The sequence below is a fragment of the Nesoenas mayeri genome (genome assembly GCF_963082525.1).
Source record: "Nesoenas mayeri genome assembly, chromosome: Z".
NCBI lineage: Eukaryota > Metazoa > Chordata > Aves > Columbiformes > Columbidae > Nesoenas > Nesoenas mayeri.
This window is the reverse complement of record NC_137542.1, coordinates 7,912,394-7,930,169: the sequence shown is the minus strand read 5'-3', so window position 1 is coordinate 7,930,169 and position 17,776 is coordinate 7,912,394. Positions and strand designations below refer to the sequence as shown.

The 17,776-nt window shown below is 41.8% G+C and overlaps 1 protein-coding gene across 2 annotated transcripts in view; it reads left to right on the top strand.

Moving 5' to 3' along the window:
• The window catches only part of LOC308051645 (paralemmin-1-like), a gene marked incomplete at both ends in the record, with an annotated part of 123,585 nt that overhangs the window by 104,219 nt on the left and 1,590 nt on the right, over positions 1-17,776 (top strand). The window contains 3 exons of one of the 2 annotated variants that reach the window (XM_080362205.1): positions 4,001-4,115; positions 4,722-4,743; positions 13,722-13,823. In XM_080362205.1, coding sequence (XP_080218331.1) covers positions 4,001-4,115; positions 4,722-4,743; positions 13,722-13,823 — 239 coding nt within the window. The remainder of the gene's footprint in view (positions 1-4,000; positions 4,116-4,721; positions 4,744-13,721; positions 13,824-17,776) is intronic. The other variant, XM_080362206.1, reaches the window with a different exon arrangement.

Below are 17,776 nucleotides of genomic sequence, written 5' to 3'. Positions count from 1 at the left end.
AACATGAGCAGGAGGGTCACCTGCCTTACATGGGCAGCTCTTCTCAGCCCCCTTGAAAACCCTGTTATATCCTCAGATGCTTATGGAAGACACCCATTAAAGAAAGCTGCAGGACAGAGAGACTACCAGCAAGGCATGCTTGGCTTTCAGAGTGGTGAAATCTCTCTGGTTAGTTTCTCTGATGTTTTGGAAAAATAAGGTTCTTTCTATATCCACTGAAAAAAACATGCCCTTGTCAAAGCAACTCCAGACTCCCTGACCCATTTCTTCTCCTTGTATAAACATTTCAGCAAATCCCAGTGATCAGATAACTGCCTGGCCCAATAAGCCACAACTCCAGTGGTCTTGCTCCACTTCTGCCTCATCTGGATCTCCATTTTCTTTCTTATTTTTTCCTTACAGAACTTCAGATATTGTAGTTGTTTATTTAACCGGCTTTCTTGTTGTGGCATCCTTCAAACGCCAGCCTGAATTCTGTTGAGAAGCCAGGAACAAGGGAATTATAAGGTTTCCTTGCCAGGTGTCAAATGACAATTAAAGCATATCCTTTTTAAACTGGGCTAGAAGAACTTTATTGAATATTTAACAGGTTCACACAGGAAGAATGTAAACACTTTGTCTATACTCATACGTGCACATGTGCACTCTGAATGGATGTATTACTGTTTAAACCACCATGTAGCCTATTGCTCAAAACAGATGTAATATCAGTGCATTTGGATTTTTGGACCTAATTTGCATGTCTCTGTGGTATCTTGTTACTAAAAAAAAAAGCAGGCAGTTCTCGTTATCACTCAGCAGTTCTGATTATATGAAGCTCACTTAAAAAAAAAAAAAAAAGAACAAAAAAAAAAGGTGCAAGACAACCTTCAGTTTGCAGTATGATTTTTTTGCCTTGCTGGCCCCTAGGTAAAAAGGCAGTCTGAAGGAAGCGGTAAAGACTCCAGGTCCAAATTGTCCAGTGAGGTCTGTGGTGCTTAGGTGGTTTACTGATGAATGTACACAACGTGTCAAGTGGAAACTGTGCCCTTGAATACTCCTGTTGCCTCAGTGCCTCAGCACCATTGCCTCAGCCTTTAAGCCTAGAGAGTATAGATGGGTGAAAAGGTATAAATCATTCTCCTGTGGATATTAACGGTTGCTATATGATCCCTGTGTAACAGGTACATTCTTCCTGAACATTCCATATTTTTCCTGCCATAATTAGGAATTCAGACACATTCCACACAGGGCCTGGGACACTCATTCCACCTGCACTGATTTCAGTGGAAAAAGGGCAATTTGCTCCCATATATGCATTCTCACTCAGTATCACATAGGAAAGCTGTGCCCCTACAAACTTCATCCATGTTTCTACATCCTGGCAGCTCTGTCTCCATTCCTTTCCTCTTTAGCAAGTTCTTGTTAGTACCCCCTCTGGAAGGAACTGAAGAAGTGATTCAGGAAAAAAAAAAAATAGAATAAAAACTTGTCAAAATAGGGTAACCTAATGTTGCAGCTCCAAGTCACTTTGTTGGTGGGGGTAGAGTGGTAGAGTGGCACAAATGAAGCAGAAACTGAGGAAGTGAACCAGGAGGGGAAGAAAAAGGACATAATCAAATAAAAATAAAAGAAAGAAAATATGAATTCAATCAATTGCTTGGTATGCAAGTGCAAGTTCTCATGCATATGCATTGGAAGCAAACTTTCTGTGTAAGACCAAACAATTCATGACAAATGTACAGTTTTGAGCTGGTGCACAAAAAATGGTGCAACTATAATCGCCCCAAATTATAAGGAGTCGACTTGCTTATAAACTCAGTGATGTCAAATGAGTTCTTACACCAGTGTCTTCATTGTCATAAACTATTAACTAATGTCCAGCTCATTTGAAATAAAAAGCACTTCTTTCTTCCCCTGTATTTTGTTGTTGGTGACTTCTATGCACTCCTACTTCCCAGTCTCATCCTGGATCATGTAGCGATCACAATGTGCCAGGCTGCAGAATATGTATCCTGAAAATGCTGCTTAGTGATTCACTTGGGAAGAAAAGGAACATACCAGTAAACCCTGACTCACCCAGCTCCACAATGCAGTTTCACCTGGCAGCACAGCAGAATAGTTCCAATATCTTTATTAGCAAGGTATAGATGTATGTGGATCTACTAATTATCCCAAGAGATAAGGTAGGAAACGAAGCCTCCCTCCTGTTGACTTCTAAATTTGTGAAGCAGGAGTATGGTATTGGCTGACCCCAGTGACAAATTATTTTTTCACTTCACTAAGTATGTTAAAACATTCCCTGGGAAGAAAAGTGAAGTATTTTTTTGAAAGCGTTCTCCCTGAATCACAACATAACGGGGAAAAATCATTCTGTAAAGAATTGTTACATTTCAGCAAAACAAAATATTTTGTTTCAAAATATTTTGCATTTTCAATTTTTTTTATTAATTTAGATAAAACATTAAGTGGATTGGAGTAGTACTTTCCAACAGTTCATCTCAAAATCACTGCAAATAAGCCATTTCAACTTGGAGATGAGGGAGTTGCCTTTAAGAGAGAAAAACAGCAGTTCAACAAACCACCACGAATTCAAGACAACTAAGTATTCCTATACTTCAGGAAAGCAAAATCTGCCTTTTTCCATCTGCAACAACTTGACACTTTTGCCTCCCTCCAGTAAAAAGCGTTACCAGCAAGTGCCACACATCTTTCATCCTTGTGCAGTTAGAACGTGGGGAAAAATTTCCTGCCTTACATTAGAACTCTACATCTATATGTAGACGCATGAACTTCACAAGCAGCTGGAGCTTTCAAGTCCCTGAAGGGAGCAATCCCTCCCTGCTCCCTCTCTGCTCACTGGCACTTTGTCCCTGCCCTCTGCCTTGTGATCGAACAAGCATTAATGAAGTCCTGTGCTGAGCCAGGCTGGCAAAGAGTAAAAATATGTTCCTTTAGCTTGGATCAGTGCCCTGACCCTTCGCTTGAGAAGTAGTGGCAGAAAGTCAGGAGCCAGCAGCCATGGGTGATGAAAGCACTGGGCAATGCTGATCTGTCGCACTCAGAGAAATATGGTCCAACAAGCAGAGCAGCCAGAGCTCTTTCTGTAGGCAAATGGAGTTTTAGGTAATTATCCCTGTTCAAAAGGGTTGATCTTAAGTCATATTATAGATTTGTGGTTTTATTTGGTCAAAAGTGAGGAAATAAAGATGGTTATAAATATAAAAAGAGAGAGAGAGAAAGAGGGAAGCATCCTGCACCTGCATAAATCATGTCAAGAAAAGGAGGTTTGAGTTAAAATAATGGAGAATCTAACCCTGATTAAAGTGTACCTCAGATCACAATAGACACATCTTAAGGACTGAATGTCATTAGGTCTTGACAAGAGAAATGAGAGTGCTCAATGTTCATTGCCTAGTAAAGTAAGTTTATTTTCTGAGCAGCCTGTGTATTTTATTACCTGAAGCCTCTGGGATCCCCAGTATCATGCAGTAACAGTAGAAAGCAAAGATGGATATCCCAAAATGTTATTGTTGGGAGTGGGTGAAGCACCGGTCCAAGAGAAGTTCCGAACACAACTGGTTGACTGCCAGCTTCCAACAACTGCTTCCCGTTTCATTGTCCGAAGTACGGAAGCATTAGAAGACACTTATTCCTATAATTATTACTGCGTATTTACGGTTATATCCCATACTGTGATTTATAAAATGAAAGTGTATAGCTGAGAGATGTTACAGGAATTGGGGTGAAGGGATACCAAGATATATTTTTAGTTAATCTGTACGTGCTTTTGCAGAAGTGGATAATAAGAGAATTAATGTTTTTCTTTTAAATAGATCTGTTTTACAAATAATGCACATGCCCTTCATACACTAGGAAAGCAGTTGTGAATAAGAAGAGTGAAAGTTATTCCTGATGATATTTGAAATGCTAATTAATAGCTAGGAAACTATGGATCATTGAAATAATTTTCACATGTTTTATTTTTGTGTGTATGTGTATGTCTGTATGTCTTTCACAGGCTAGAACAAGAAATACAGAAGTTAGAAAGTGAGGAATCCCAAATATCTGCCAAAGAACAAATCATTTTGGAGAAACTAAAAGAGACTGAGAAATCTTTGGACAACTTGCAAAAGGTATTAAAAAAAGAAAAAAAAAAGTCACTCGAGCACAGATTGAAACCAATGTAGACTCTTAGCACTGTTTGAAAGTAGCAGGTATAACTTGTGCACTTATGGGAAGATTGAGCATACATAGTTGGAAACAGGATGAACTAGAAAAGATAGAGAGGCATCAGATCTATTTCGGTTGGGTTATTTGGATTTCCCCTTTCCACTCCCACTCTTTTTTTAAGAGGGATTTCAGAGACTATCTCCCTAGCTTATCTGCAGGCATACAATGTGAGCTTTCAGTCCCACTGAAAGATGTCAGCAGGACCCTGGAAGGCATCTCAAACTTCCCTGCTTCCTGTGGCACTCAGTGATAGTGATAGTCACCACAAAAGCCACTTCTGAAAATTATATCCTGCAACAAACAGCATTGTTTTCCTTTTATTACACCATGTCCCTCTCCCCCAGTCTCTAATGGCACCTAAACCTGAGAAGTCACATCCCCAGTATCCATTTAAAAATTACAAAGAACCAAAAACAAAAAACAAACCTAGCACAAAAATCCAGACTTTGTGCAAATTATACTCAAAATATAAAAGGTTTAACTAAGTGTCTTATTTTTGCCTTTCACAGAGTTTCTCACACCAGGATGGTGGTAAGTGCCTTTTTATTATCATATAACTTTGGGTTTTAAAAAAGCTGTTACTATAGCTTTGTTTCAAAGGTTTACAGAGCGGGGATTCTTCTCTTTGTTGTGTGTTTCTGATTTATTACTAGAGCCATTACCTTTTTCTTTGGTATTGCTATAGTGCAAGCACAAACATCACTGCTGTGGTGAAACATAATTCCTTTGACAGATCTCCACCTCTTACGTGCACACAAGGGGAAAGAACAGCATGGATGACTTTAAACAGACATCATACAACTTGTATGTTATTGACTCCTCCCACCACATGATAGCCCTGCACTGCAAACTCCTTTTCACCTCCCTGTGTTCAGTCTTCTCCATTGTATGTGCTCATGCTCTGTTTGTAAACAGCTAAATACAACAAGGACTATTCCTAATATCCAGGAACAATTATTAACATTAAACTGCTTCACTGATGAATTATATTCTCTGTATGGTGATCCTTACAGAAGAAAAACGTCACAGGGGTGAATGAGGATGTAATAATTCCTGGTTTATAAACTCAGCATCACTACACATGATCAGTCTAAATACTGAGTTAGAAATGTAGGTGTCTGAGTGAGCAAATAATATGTTTTGCTCCCAGGCAGCTAGAGAGACACTTGTAGTACCTCTCCAGGACACTTAAGACCCAGGAAGAATCCATCGGCAGATAAATCTGCACTCCAGACACTCATCCGCAGTGCGTGTCTTTGAACTGACAAGATTCAAAATACCAAGGTCAAGATGAGATCCTCCAGAGGCTGACAAAGCCATGCACAACTGTACCATGAGTATAGATGAGGAATATGTAGGATGAGCCTAACAGTAAAGCACTGGGACACAATACAAAATTAATATGTGATATATAAGCTGACTTGGAGCTGTCTTTTTTTTTTTAACACAAAGATCTAGTTCAGAAATGTTCACTTCTGTTAGTGTCATGGTTTAACCCCAAATCACAACTAAGCACCACACAGCTGCTCACCCACTCCCCCCAGGTGTGATGGGGGAGAGAATCGGAGAGATAAAAGTGGGAAAACTTGTGGCTTGAGATAAAGACAGTTTAACAGGTAAAGAAAAAGCCTCACAGGCAAGTGAAGTAAAACAAGGAATTCATTCACTACTTTGCATCAGCAGGCAGGTGTTCAGCCATCTCCAGGAATGCCAGACTTTATCACACATAATGGTGACTTGGGAAGACAAATGCCATCACTCTGAACGTACCCCCTTTCTTCTTCTTTTCCCAGCTTTATATGGTATGGAATATCCCTTTGCTCAGTTGAGGTCAGCTGTCCTAGCTGTGTCTCCTCAGCCTTTTGTACACTCCCCACCTTCTCATCAACAGGCCAGTATGAGCAGCTGAAAAGTCCTTGACTGCTCAGAAACAAACAAAACATCAGTGTGTTATCAACATCATTCTCATGCTCAATCCAAAACACATTACCATAGCAACGTCTAGGAAGAAAATTAACTCTATTCCAGCCAAAACCAGGACAGTTGGCAATATAATTCAAATTTTGTGTTAACCCTGTTGTTAAAAAAAAAAAAAATAAAAAAAATCCCAGATAGGATGCCTCATGGTAAGAACTTACTCTTCCTCCTGAAGCATTTGAAATTAGCTACCATAAAGCAAATAAAGATCCAGAATGGCAGAATTTCACCATGATTGTTGGTAAGTTTCCAAAAGAGGAGTGGTACCTACAGGAATTAGCACCCAAAATGTGCTGCAGCTTTTATGACTTCTGTAAGACATGGTCTGCCTCTTCAGGTGTATTGTGATAAAAATGGAACCAAAGGAAGCCCCAGCTAGCAAATACAAAGTGGTGGTTTTCCTGAAACTATTTTCTTGTAGCAACGTCGTATTTCTTTGGGTTCAAGAGGATCCTCTCTGCTCTCCAGATTTTGCCTTCTTTGAGTGGATTCCCCCTTCAAAAACTGAACCAGAAGAGAGGACAGCTCATGATTTCTGAAGGGTAGCAGAAATCTGCAATAATATGCCAAAGAGAAGAGAGTAGCCCTGGAACAAATGTGCAAGCAGAGGGAGCAGGGGGTATAGCTGATTTAGCCAGTGCCTCTTCTCTTCCAGGCCGCTTGCCCTATATATCTTGTCTCTCCCTCTTGGCAGCTGGTCCTTGTGGGCTGAGGTGGGCCCAGGTCATCCTCTAAGCAGGACTGTACTCTGCTCCTCTAGGAATGGCCAAGGCTGCAGGCTGTCCTGTTAGCCCTCCCACTGTGGGCACTGTGTGACCATACATCTTCACGTGGTGCAAGCTGAGCGGGTCCTTTGTTTTCTGCTCTCTGACAACAGTCCGTGAGAGTAGCTGATGAGAGCAGGAAGAAAACACATACACAGCTAGCTGCACTCACATTGGTACCATAGATTCCTTCAAAAACATGTAAGACTTGCTTTGTTGCAGGAAATCAGCCATCTGTCTGGCAACCATGTGTAACACATGCTGCAGAGGAAAACGGCAAGAGCCACTGACTAATACAGGAAAGCTGTGTAAAACATCAACACAAACCAACACCAAGCTGTTGGAGCAATTTCTTCAATTACTGCCACATCCTGAGGGACTTCCACTCCATAAATCTCACATTAGTTTGCCTTGTGTCCATCTCTCCCTTTATTTTAAACATGATGACAGTACAGAAAGTGATTTATCTCATCATTGTGTCCATGTGCATGTTTTTGTAGCATATATATGGTGGTGACAGAGCTTTTGAGTGTGCAGAAAGCACAACTACAGAGTACTCAAAGCCCAGAGGAGTCCAGGAGAAGGATTTGAGGGGAGGATAGAAGTGGTGGTGAGCACCAGTGGCTGATCAAGTGTCTCCATGTGTCCCTCACACCTTTCCTAGAAAACAGCTATGGTTGGCAATAAGCATTTTTTAGCTCGAAGTCATCCAGGCACAATAAACATAAATCGTACATTTTCCAAGGTATAAACACACTTTGCCTTCATAGATCACTGTGTGAGAGAAAGCAGAGCAGAAAGGCTGAGCCTGGGGGCTGTGGCCCTGTCACCTGCAGCTGTGCTTCTGCCAGCTCCTTGTGGCTTGTCACTGCCAAGGTCTCCATTAAACAGGGCCTGAGATGATGATAGTAATGGCATCATTTGCTGCTGCTCAGGGCTGCAGTCAAAACCAGGCATGCTGTAGTGCCATGCTGCATGCACATCATGAACAAATGGAAAGAAGAAAACTATTACTCTGTGTGCGGGTATGTTTATAGCTCAATGTATATATAAAATAAAAGCCACATTAAGATGTAACTCCCTTGACTGCTGAACTTGCCTTAGGGGTAAATTCGTCCTCTGGAATCTTTGGCCATCTGTATGCAAACCACATGCTGCTACTTCAGTCAACATACAGAAGCCACAATTACAATAACTACAGTTTGCACAAAACTCTGTTTGAATTTGGTATGTATCAGCATATATTGGGCTTACATGTGGCTCTGGAAACTAGGGCTGGGTTGTTTAGTTCCCAGCCCATTGCTTAGGGACTCTTCTAGTTTTCTCTCCTCTGACCCCAGTCATCTGTGCAACCCAACAGCTAAACACACGAGCATGTCCTCAGATACTCATGCACAGATCTTTGTAGAATGCTCCCCACGTGTCCTGTAAAAACTCATCAGCTGTCATTTTTACAGCTGTAGGGTTTTAAGTAACCTTTTAATTTGATCTGCATCTATGGCTGCCACAAGTACATCACCTCTGGCCACCTGAATAAAAACCATTGATTGCCACCCTTTGAGTGCAGCCTGTTAGCTAATTTCCTACACATCTCACAGACCACCCATCCAATCTGTATCTTGCCAGTTTGTCCAGGAGAAGGCTGTGGGAAGCAGTGCTGAACACCTTGCTGAAGTTCAAGTGAACAATATCCACTGCTTTCCCCGTGTCAACCGAAGATGTTATTTTGTGTAGAAGGTGATGAGGTTAGTCTGTCATTATTTGCCCTAGATAAATCAGTGCTGTATTTTACCAATCACCTGCTTCATTTGGTTTGTTGTAGTTTCTAGGAAGACTCATTCCATCACTTTCCCAGGGAATTAAGTAAAAGTAATGGGCCTCTAGTTTCCTGTGTCTTCTTTTAGCCTCCTCCTGTAGATTGGTATATTTTCCCTCTTCCAGTCGTCAGGGACTTCCCCTGATCTTCGTGACTTTCATATATCATAGACAGTTACCTTGCAACAATGTCAACCACTTCTCTTTAACGCTCTTCGGTGAATTCTGTCAAGATCCATGCATTTATGTGGTCTGAGCCCTTGCAAGAGGCTGTAGACCAGTCCTTCCTTCGCTACTGCTAAGTCAACACATGAGTTGTAGCAGCTACTTGACTTCGTGATCTGGGGTCCAGCTACACCAATAGAGACAGAGGCAAAGAAGGTATTGAGAACCTCTGCCTTGTCAGCATCATTAGGGACCGGTTTCCCTGCCCTGTTTAGTAAGGGCCTATGTCTTCTCTGTGCTTCTGCTTACTACTCACAAATCTGAAGAACCCTTTCTTGTTGTACTTGACATTTTTGGCCAATTTCAGTTCTTGTTGAGACTTAGCCTTGCTGACTGCATCTCTTCATGCTCTAACAAGGTTCTTGTAGTCCTCAATGGCTATTTGCAGTTTTTCCATAGCCAATATTCTTTGTTTTGCTTTCAATTACACCTAAAAGCTCATTGTTAAGCTGGGTGGTCTTTTGTTCGGCCTTCTTCCCTTCCTTTTGCAGAGGGTGAACCATTCTTGTGCTTTCAGCAGCCACTTCTTGAACAACTCCTAGGACTCACAAGCTCCTTTGCCCTCCCTGGATGCTTCTCATGGAATCTCTTGCAGCTGGACTCTGAGCATATCTAAGTTGGCTTTTCTAAAATTCGGGGTCTTCGTCCTACTACTGTTCCTCAGTGTGCTCAGCAGGACCTTGAACTCCTCAATGTTGTCGCCACTGTAGCTTAGGCTACCATTGGTAGTTATGTTGTCAAGTAAGTCTTCTCAGTTTGTGAGCAGTAAACCTAGCAAAGTGCTGCTCCTAGTCAGCATGTCCAGCAAATGCAGCAGGAAGCAAATGCACCTCAATGCGATCCAGGAACTTGATGAACACAGTGCACCAACTGTGGTTTTTCCCAACAAATGTCTGGGTAATCAAAGCCAACCATAAGAACCAGGTTCTGTCAGCCTGAGACTTCCTTGAGCTGCCAAAATAAGGTTTTGTAGGCTTCATCATCCTGACTAGGAGGTCATTAGCATATATCTAATGTAGGATCTTCCTGGGTGATGATCCCTCTAACCTTGGTTCAAAGACATTCATTCAGTAGAACTGAATGCTCTATGCATTCAATTGTCTCTAAAGGGCAACTCCACTTCCTCTTCTTCCTTTTCTGTTTTTCTGAAGGAGTCTATAGCCATCCATTGCGGTCTTCCCATCATCTGACTTTTCCCACCAAGGTTCTGTGACCCCCGTGACATCTCTCACACTGAGTGTGGAGTCCTAGCTCCTCCTGCTTATTGTCCAGATTACATACACTGGCATACATGCACTTGAGGTGGCTGAACTGAGGGTTCTTGCCTTTGGAAAGGGTTGGGGAGCATTCCCTACAACTCTGATAGGCACACTTACCCACTCTGTTGCTTATGGATATACAGGTGTCAGCTGTGGACTCTACCCCCCAACTTTGTTAGTCTAAAGCATGATTCACTAAGTCAGAGCCAGGCTATTCAGCTTTTAGCAAAGCTTCCTGCTTAAACTTCCGTTCATGGTCTTACAGCTGCGGTGGGAGGGTCATAATCTCTGTTCTCTCTGACATAGTTCCATGGAACTCCAGAGGCCTTCGAAGCTGGAATAGCCCTGCCCAGGGAGTCAGTATTTGCAGAAGACATTAGGTACTACTTTTAGTAGTAGTCAGACTTTTTAAAGATAATCCAGCCACTGGAAAACGACCTCATCTGACATTTGGCCACAAGCCTCTGTGGGGGAGCTATTCCGAGCAGTTCTGAAAGTTTAGTTTTCTGCAAGCACCCTTGAAGGACTGCCTGGCCGCATATGTTTTCCCAAGCACCTGTCTGGTAATAGGGAAGAGTGCCATAGTCCTAAAATGCAGTTTGTTGTAAGTAGCACAAAAAGCCACAGGGCATGTTTTATGGCATCCTTAGATATTAATAACGCATCAAAGGTTGAAATAAAGATATTGAACGCAGGCTGTTCAGATGCTTTAATTTATGTTCTGTCTTCTTATGTCAGTGAAATGCTAATTTGTGTCTCATCTGCTTCTTGTAAAATTGATCTCCTATATCCTTTTTTAAGGTGCTAAATGAAACAGACCTTGTTGCCAGTGAGATAAAGGGAAATGAGCATCTTAATTTGGTTTCAGAGGGGGATGAGGCAGGAACTGGCAGACTCATCCAAGCCCAAATTTCTTCTAGTCAAATACCCCATTTCTAACACACAGCACCACCACTTGCTTCAGAAGAAAATAAAGGAGAATCCTACACCCACCACCCCCACCATGGCATTCCATTCTCACGAAAGTAGTGAGAATGTAGTAGTTTGTCAGAAGCCCCAAAGCTATTTTTTTAATATTTTCTTCTAAGTAACATCCAGAGAAATTTCTAAATTAAGTCAACATTAATAATACCGAACATTTACCTAGGTATTGCCTCCTAATGCAAACAAAAAAGAGGCACAACAAGTTACTGAGATTCACAGACACGTGCAGCATCGAAGTGAGAGTTTCACCATCAAGCTGTACAACTGATCTTACTTACTACTGGAAATCAGCAATGCTAGCTGCCAGGATGGTCAGATCAGTTCCTTTTACAGACACTGGGGATAAACAGACACTTGCGAAGGATTTTGCCTGCTGCAGTGCACTAGTATGAGAACTGTAGCTTAAAACTGCCTATTTATTCTCATGAGCTGCAAAAGAAATAAGGATGATTAGTTAAGCAGCACAAGTCTGCATTGGTTACACCCGCGTGTGAATAGATAGGTCTGTCGTTCAAGTCACTGCATGAGTGTGTACTGAAACTACTGTTCCAGCAGCACACTCTCTGGGGTGAATAATTACTAAATTTCTGCCATTTATAGAACACATAGTGCCTTCTTATTCTGGCCCAAAAACACAGTACCCACTTCTTTCTTCTGATAAATTACTTCAGTTTTCAGTAATGGCCTGCTCATTTGCTGGTGATATTTCCCAGAATAACACCACCAAGCATTGTACCAACTTCTCATCACAGGCAAGAAACCCTGCAAAAGAAAGCAGCTATTGCTAGCTGTTGCTCAGTCAGCTGTGTCCTAAACAATTATTTCTCCTAGGCTCTACTGCTAAAAATAAAAAACTTTGAGGAAACAGTATGCATTGAAAATACAAAGCCCATTTGCCAAGACTGCCATTTGTCCACGGAATTATGAAATAAAATAATATTTCCCTGGCTGAGTGTTGGTCTTGGTAGTTTTGTTTGTTTGTTTGTTTTAAGTTCATCTGTTACAACCTGAACTTATATACTAACCTCCTGGCTTTCTGGACTGAATTTGCACTCTGCCTCTGTGTCCTCCTCCTCTGATGCTTGAAGGGTGAACCGACAGTGCTGGAGGCCACTGCAGGCTGTTAAGGTGGTAAAACCATTTCACTAACACCAGGCATAATTTTCCTGCCAAAGAAGCGGATTTTAGGATTTGAGGTGGCACATGATGTCTTTGCTGTGGATGCCACCAGGTGTAGGGTTTTTTTCTTGGATGAGTGTTAGCTCATAGGGAACATGATGAAAGTATTTCCCTTCGTCAGATGCCGTCAGGCAGCCTACAACAGCCACTTCATTTTCTATCTCCTTGCACCAGTTCACTTTTATGGTCTGCACTCGTCTTCCTATCTCACCTGCTTATAACAAGAGACACCAAGAAAGGCAGATTCTGACTCCTACCCTGACACATGGACCAGACCATACTGAGGGTCTGACAATTTAAATTATACACTGTACCAGCAAAGTACCCTTGGAGGAAAAACTATGTTCTGTTTCATGCCAAATAGGACCATATGTTTGAACAGAAATTTAACCATTTCCATTAAAAAATGAAAACATTTCCAGTTGATAGGAAACAATGTGTTGGGGGTTTTGTTTTCTTTTTTCTGTTTTGGTTTGGCACTCAACTGTAAGTCAGTTATTTGCACATCTCTGCTCTGAGCTCTGCTCTTAGCTCAGCCACTGAATCCTAGCAGAATTATATACAGAGTAGTCATATATAAGCTAGCCACAAAGTATTTCCCGGTAAATACCTGTAAATTTCTTTAATGTCTCTTCTAAGGAACGTGTTTAGCTAATGCAAAACAAACATAAGCTCAAATGTAAAACAAGTGGATCCGTTCAGGTAGCTTTCTACAAGTTCACATTTTGTTGAGAATGATGGCACTACGGAACTAGCAGGTGCTTAATATGTACTGAAGATCCCAATGAGCACCCTATCTGTACGCGTACGCAATTTCATTATTAGCCAAATTTCAGCTCTAAGAACAACAAGCTAAATACTGGCTCAATAATAGAAGAAACAACCAGTGCAAAAGAGCCAGCCTTTCATCCCATTCAGTCAACACTAGCATTTTTAGGCTTTTATATTGGTAACTGGAATGTCATGTATTGGGGTATCACGTTAGGTTTGTTCCTTACCTTCCCCCCTCTCTCCCCCCCTATTTTAAAGGTCGTGGACTTGATAAATCTAGAACCTCCTGACAAATAATTTTATGTGTTCAACTGACAGAAGGTTTGAGTCATCTGGACCCATTCCCTCCTGCCTCAGCTAGTCTATTGAACACCAATCACACGACAGTGACTTTGCACTTTGTTTGCTTTGATCCAATTATCTAGTACAAAGCTCCAGTAACTATTGTCAGGGCTGACAACACTCTGCTGTCTAAGCAATGAAGCCAGTGGGGCTCGTAGCACAAATCTAACTGTTTCCTGTTCTCTGACACCAGATGCAGTAAATTACATTTACTCCCAGATCCCTGAACTCCCAGCCCTCTATTCACGAACAGCAGAGCCAGTTCCTGGGCGGGACGGAGCAAGCAGAGTAGCTGGTAAGTCTCAAGGAGCGAAGTTTTATAATACCAGTCCAATAGTCATGAACTTTTTTTGTTATATTACCTTAATGGGTCTGGTGTCCCGATATCATTTAAATGCCAGGAAATGCCACTTGATTTGTATTTTGTAACTAAATCAAGGCCTTTTGAGCAGCAATGAGTACTCTCAAAACAATGTAACTGAGCTACATACAAGTAGCATAGGAAATGAGTCCGATTATTTATGTAGAAACTCTCTGTTCTTTCCACCTCAGCTGATACAAATACACGGTATTTAGGCCAAGGTTTTGCCTCCTCCATTGTGCCCATGCAAGCCCCATTAAGATGAATGAAACAGACAGGCATTCACTAGACCCCATATGTGCTTCAAACTTCTATGTCATTTTGTACTTATTCGTATACCATTATTTCTTCTTGGGAAAAAGGTGGGGAAAACTACGGCATGTTTTGTGCTTGGAGTCATACAGAGAATTTTCTAACATTAATTTTTCAGATTGAGTATGTGTCTTAAATGTGACAATGTGATTGTTAAAAGCTGTATGTTTTTCCTATTTTCAAGATCCATCTTTTCTAAATAATATATTCCCTATCTCAAGAACAAATTGCTGGTGGCTACTTAAAAGGCATCCCAGGGAGTGGGAATGAAAGGTTGCTTACTTGAAGAATGGATTAACAAGCATAACAGAGCAATATCTGAAGCTAAGATACTGTGCACAGCTATGGGATATGTCATTTTATTCAGAGGTCCTGTTGCAAGCCATTCCAAAAGCTTCCCTTCCACCAGTGCTTACCCTGATCTGTCTTAACAGCAAGCTTTTCCCTGTGTGCTTTGTGCTGTTTAGTCAACACCAACAATACATTAATTTATTTCATTCTTTAAATGACCCGAAAACCTTGTTCATGTAGTCCTTATAACAGTTTCATGTGTGTGCTATGGCTTAAAGAAAAGGCACCAGCATGTGTGCTCAAAGGCACACTGCAAGCATCCATCTTAAGCTCAAAGTCTATTAGGTTGTTGGGGGTTTTTTTTGAAGAACAGTCTCTGAATCCACATAAAGGTAGAAGCCAAATCCTTTCATCTGCACATTGGGATCTTATTGTCATGAAGCACTGCATCATGTTACACTGTAATTAAAGCTCATGCAGAAAACTTGTAAATACAGGCTGTCATCTTCAAGCGCTGCTTTCAGTTTCAATTGTATTGTCAGATAGTTTTGCATTGTATTAATAGAACACATTTTGCAGTAAATAAGCTCTGGTTAAATAAAGACACTTTAGAAATCAACATTAGTTCAGTTTTCAGCTACTTTGACAAACTGGGCTGCTAGGTTTTCCTGCAGAGAACAAATATTATGCATACAGGCAAATAAGCCAGGTTCTGTTATTCACTTCTCCCATGGCAATGCATTCCACAAGTGAACAGGTTTCTAAGACACTGGCATATATTTATGTATTTACTTGCACAAGTAACTTTAATGTCATCCTTGGGCCAGGTCATAAATTGCATGTTATGCCAATATTTTACAAACATTGCTGTTGAAATCACAGTAGAAGAAATTAAAAGTAAATATTAATAGTGGCAAATGCTTAAGCAAATTAGACAAACATAAAACACTCAAAGACAACACCTGTTAACTTTCTGTATCAGATCAGACAGTAGTACAGGGTTTTCCAAGCAGTGTTAGAATTTGTTGCTCATAGGACATTGTTACTTACCAGTTCTCCATACCATAGATAAAAAGATGTATCTTGCAGGTCTCCTTCAGTATGTGCGGGTCCACATGACTTAACTATCAGATTTTCCCTATCTGCTTCTGAATTCAGACCCATTATACAAGCCCTCTTTTAATGCATACTACTGAATGAAATTGCCCATCACAGCAGGGAGGGTCTAGCAGATTTCACAGTCTTCTGCATTAAAAATATATGCAATAGCATGATACTCAACTATTTCACAGGAATATCAGCAGACTTTACGGAAAAGTCCTGCCCCAGATAATAATTTTGCTTTTCAAAGAAGAGGAGAAGCACAGGAGTTCCAGGGGAGCTCAGGATGCTGCTTCTCATCAAGAAGGGAGCAGGTGGGCTGGCAATGCCTCCTCTTCAGGGCTGGGGTGCTCAGGACAAATCAGGAACTTCTGTCCATCAGAGATGATTGTTGGGATGTGCTGTTGCTCCCTCGCAGTTCAGCTTTGCTTCAGTTCAGCTGCCTGCCACTCAGAAAACCTGCCAGTGTGTCAGTTTTAGCATCTGCACTGTAGGCTAGTCAACCCCTACTTTCACCTCTGTAGTATTTGCAGTTGAACAGTATCTGCAGCAGCACTGGTGAGGCCAAGTGATGTTCAGAGCCCACTCACCAAAGGCCTGGAGACCAAGTCAGTAAAGAAAATTCCTCTTCTTATCCTCCTTCCCCTCACCCCCACCCAAGGAAGTGCACCTAGAAGGGGCTAAATTCCAGAATTTTAGTGTTGACACCTGCATCTTTTTGTTTCATTAACTCTACAAGCTAGGTTAAAGGCTTCAGGGCAGTTACTTGCATGAGACTTGAAGGACACTTTCCCACCAGGTTCCTGGGCTTGGAGGGTTCTGAGCAAGTGATACCTGCCAGCTGCTCTCTGGGCTGCACCATGGTGCAGTCTGCCACAGCTCCTCAGAGCAACCTGCTCCAGGGATTAAATCCTACTGGCCTTGGGGCAACAGCGGTTTCTTTATTTCCAGCCCAAATCTCCCCTATTTCAGCCCATACCAGCTGCTCCTCAGTGTCCTGCCACACACCTTGGAGCAGAGTCCAGCTCTTGCCCCCGCAGCCTCCTCCTGACTGCTGGGGCTGCTCTGGGATGGCCAGGCATGAAAACTCCGGAGTGGGGAGGGAGATCAGAAAACTGGTATCCCTACTTCATTGTGGCAATGGGCAGCCTGTGCTTAGGATCATGATAGCTATGGACCCAGCTTGTCCATAAACCTCCCAAAGCAATGGTAAAACACAGTCCTTAGGGATGTTCTCCTGGCTTGCAGTGGCCAAGGCAAGATCCTGCCTTCTGCAGCGCACTGCAGCCTTCAGCAATGCCTCACACTCAGAGGCAGCAATGTTCCCTTGCCCACCAGCACCTCCATCCTCCGGCCCCATGCAGATGAGTTTGTGCAGCATTGTAATTGACCTACCAGCCGTTCCAGAGCCAACCAAGGCCTGAGCAGATGCACATGGCATGTGGATGCTCAGACCCTCATTTGTCTGGGCTGCCAACTAGTTCATTCCTCTGCGAACCAGAGGACACCTCCTTGCAGGGCCCAGTGTGCACCCACTTGGAAACACATGAATTTTTTGTCTGGAGATATAGGGAGGGTGCATGTCATGATAAACATCCGATTGCTGATGAAATACTTTGCTTTACAGATACAGGGGAAAAAAAAATCTACTGTGTGTGAATAATAAGACTGAGGGAATATATTAAAGCAAGAATATTTTTTAATATATTTTTAAATTACAAACACACCAAGCTACATTGATTTGTGGGGCAAGGATATTCTGTAGTAACTTGATAACAAGTCAGGAAAAAAAAAAAGCCAACATGTCAGTTTGTGTTGTCCCCAGGTAAGAAAAATCACAACTATATGATTGAGGTTCATTGGTGGAAATGGTCACCATAAGGTTCATGAACACTTGTCACTGCGTGTGGTAATTTGTAATTAAGTGTCTGTGGATGTCTGTCCAGGAGCCAAAATGTCTTCATCTGCATACAAGGAATGCTTAAACAGATGATCACTTCTGGAAAATCTGTGAGACCTTCCCACATTTTTATTTGAAAAACTGTCTAGTGAGATGTCATCATATCTCAAAATGGGTGTTGGAGTGGTTTAGACTGCCTGTCTGTTCCTACTGTATGGTCTCCACAATTTTCATCTTGTTACTGCGTCCTTAACTGCTCGAAAAGCTTCTTTGCTATTGTAAA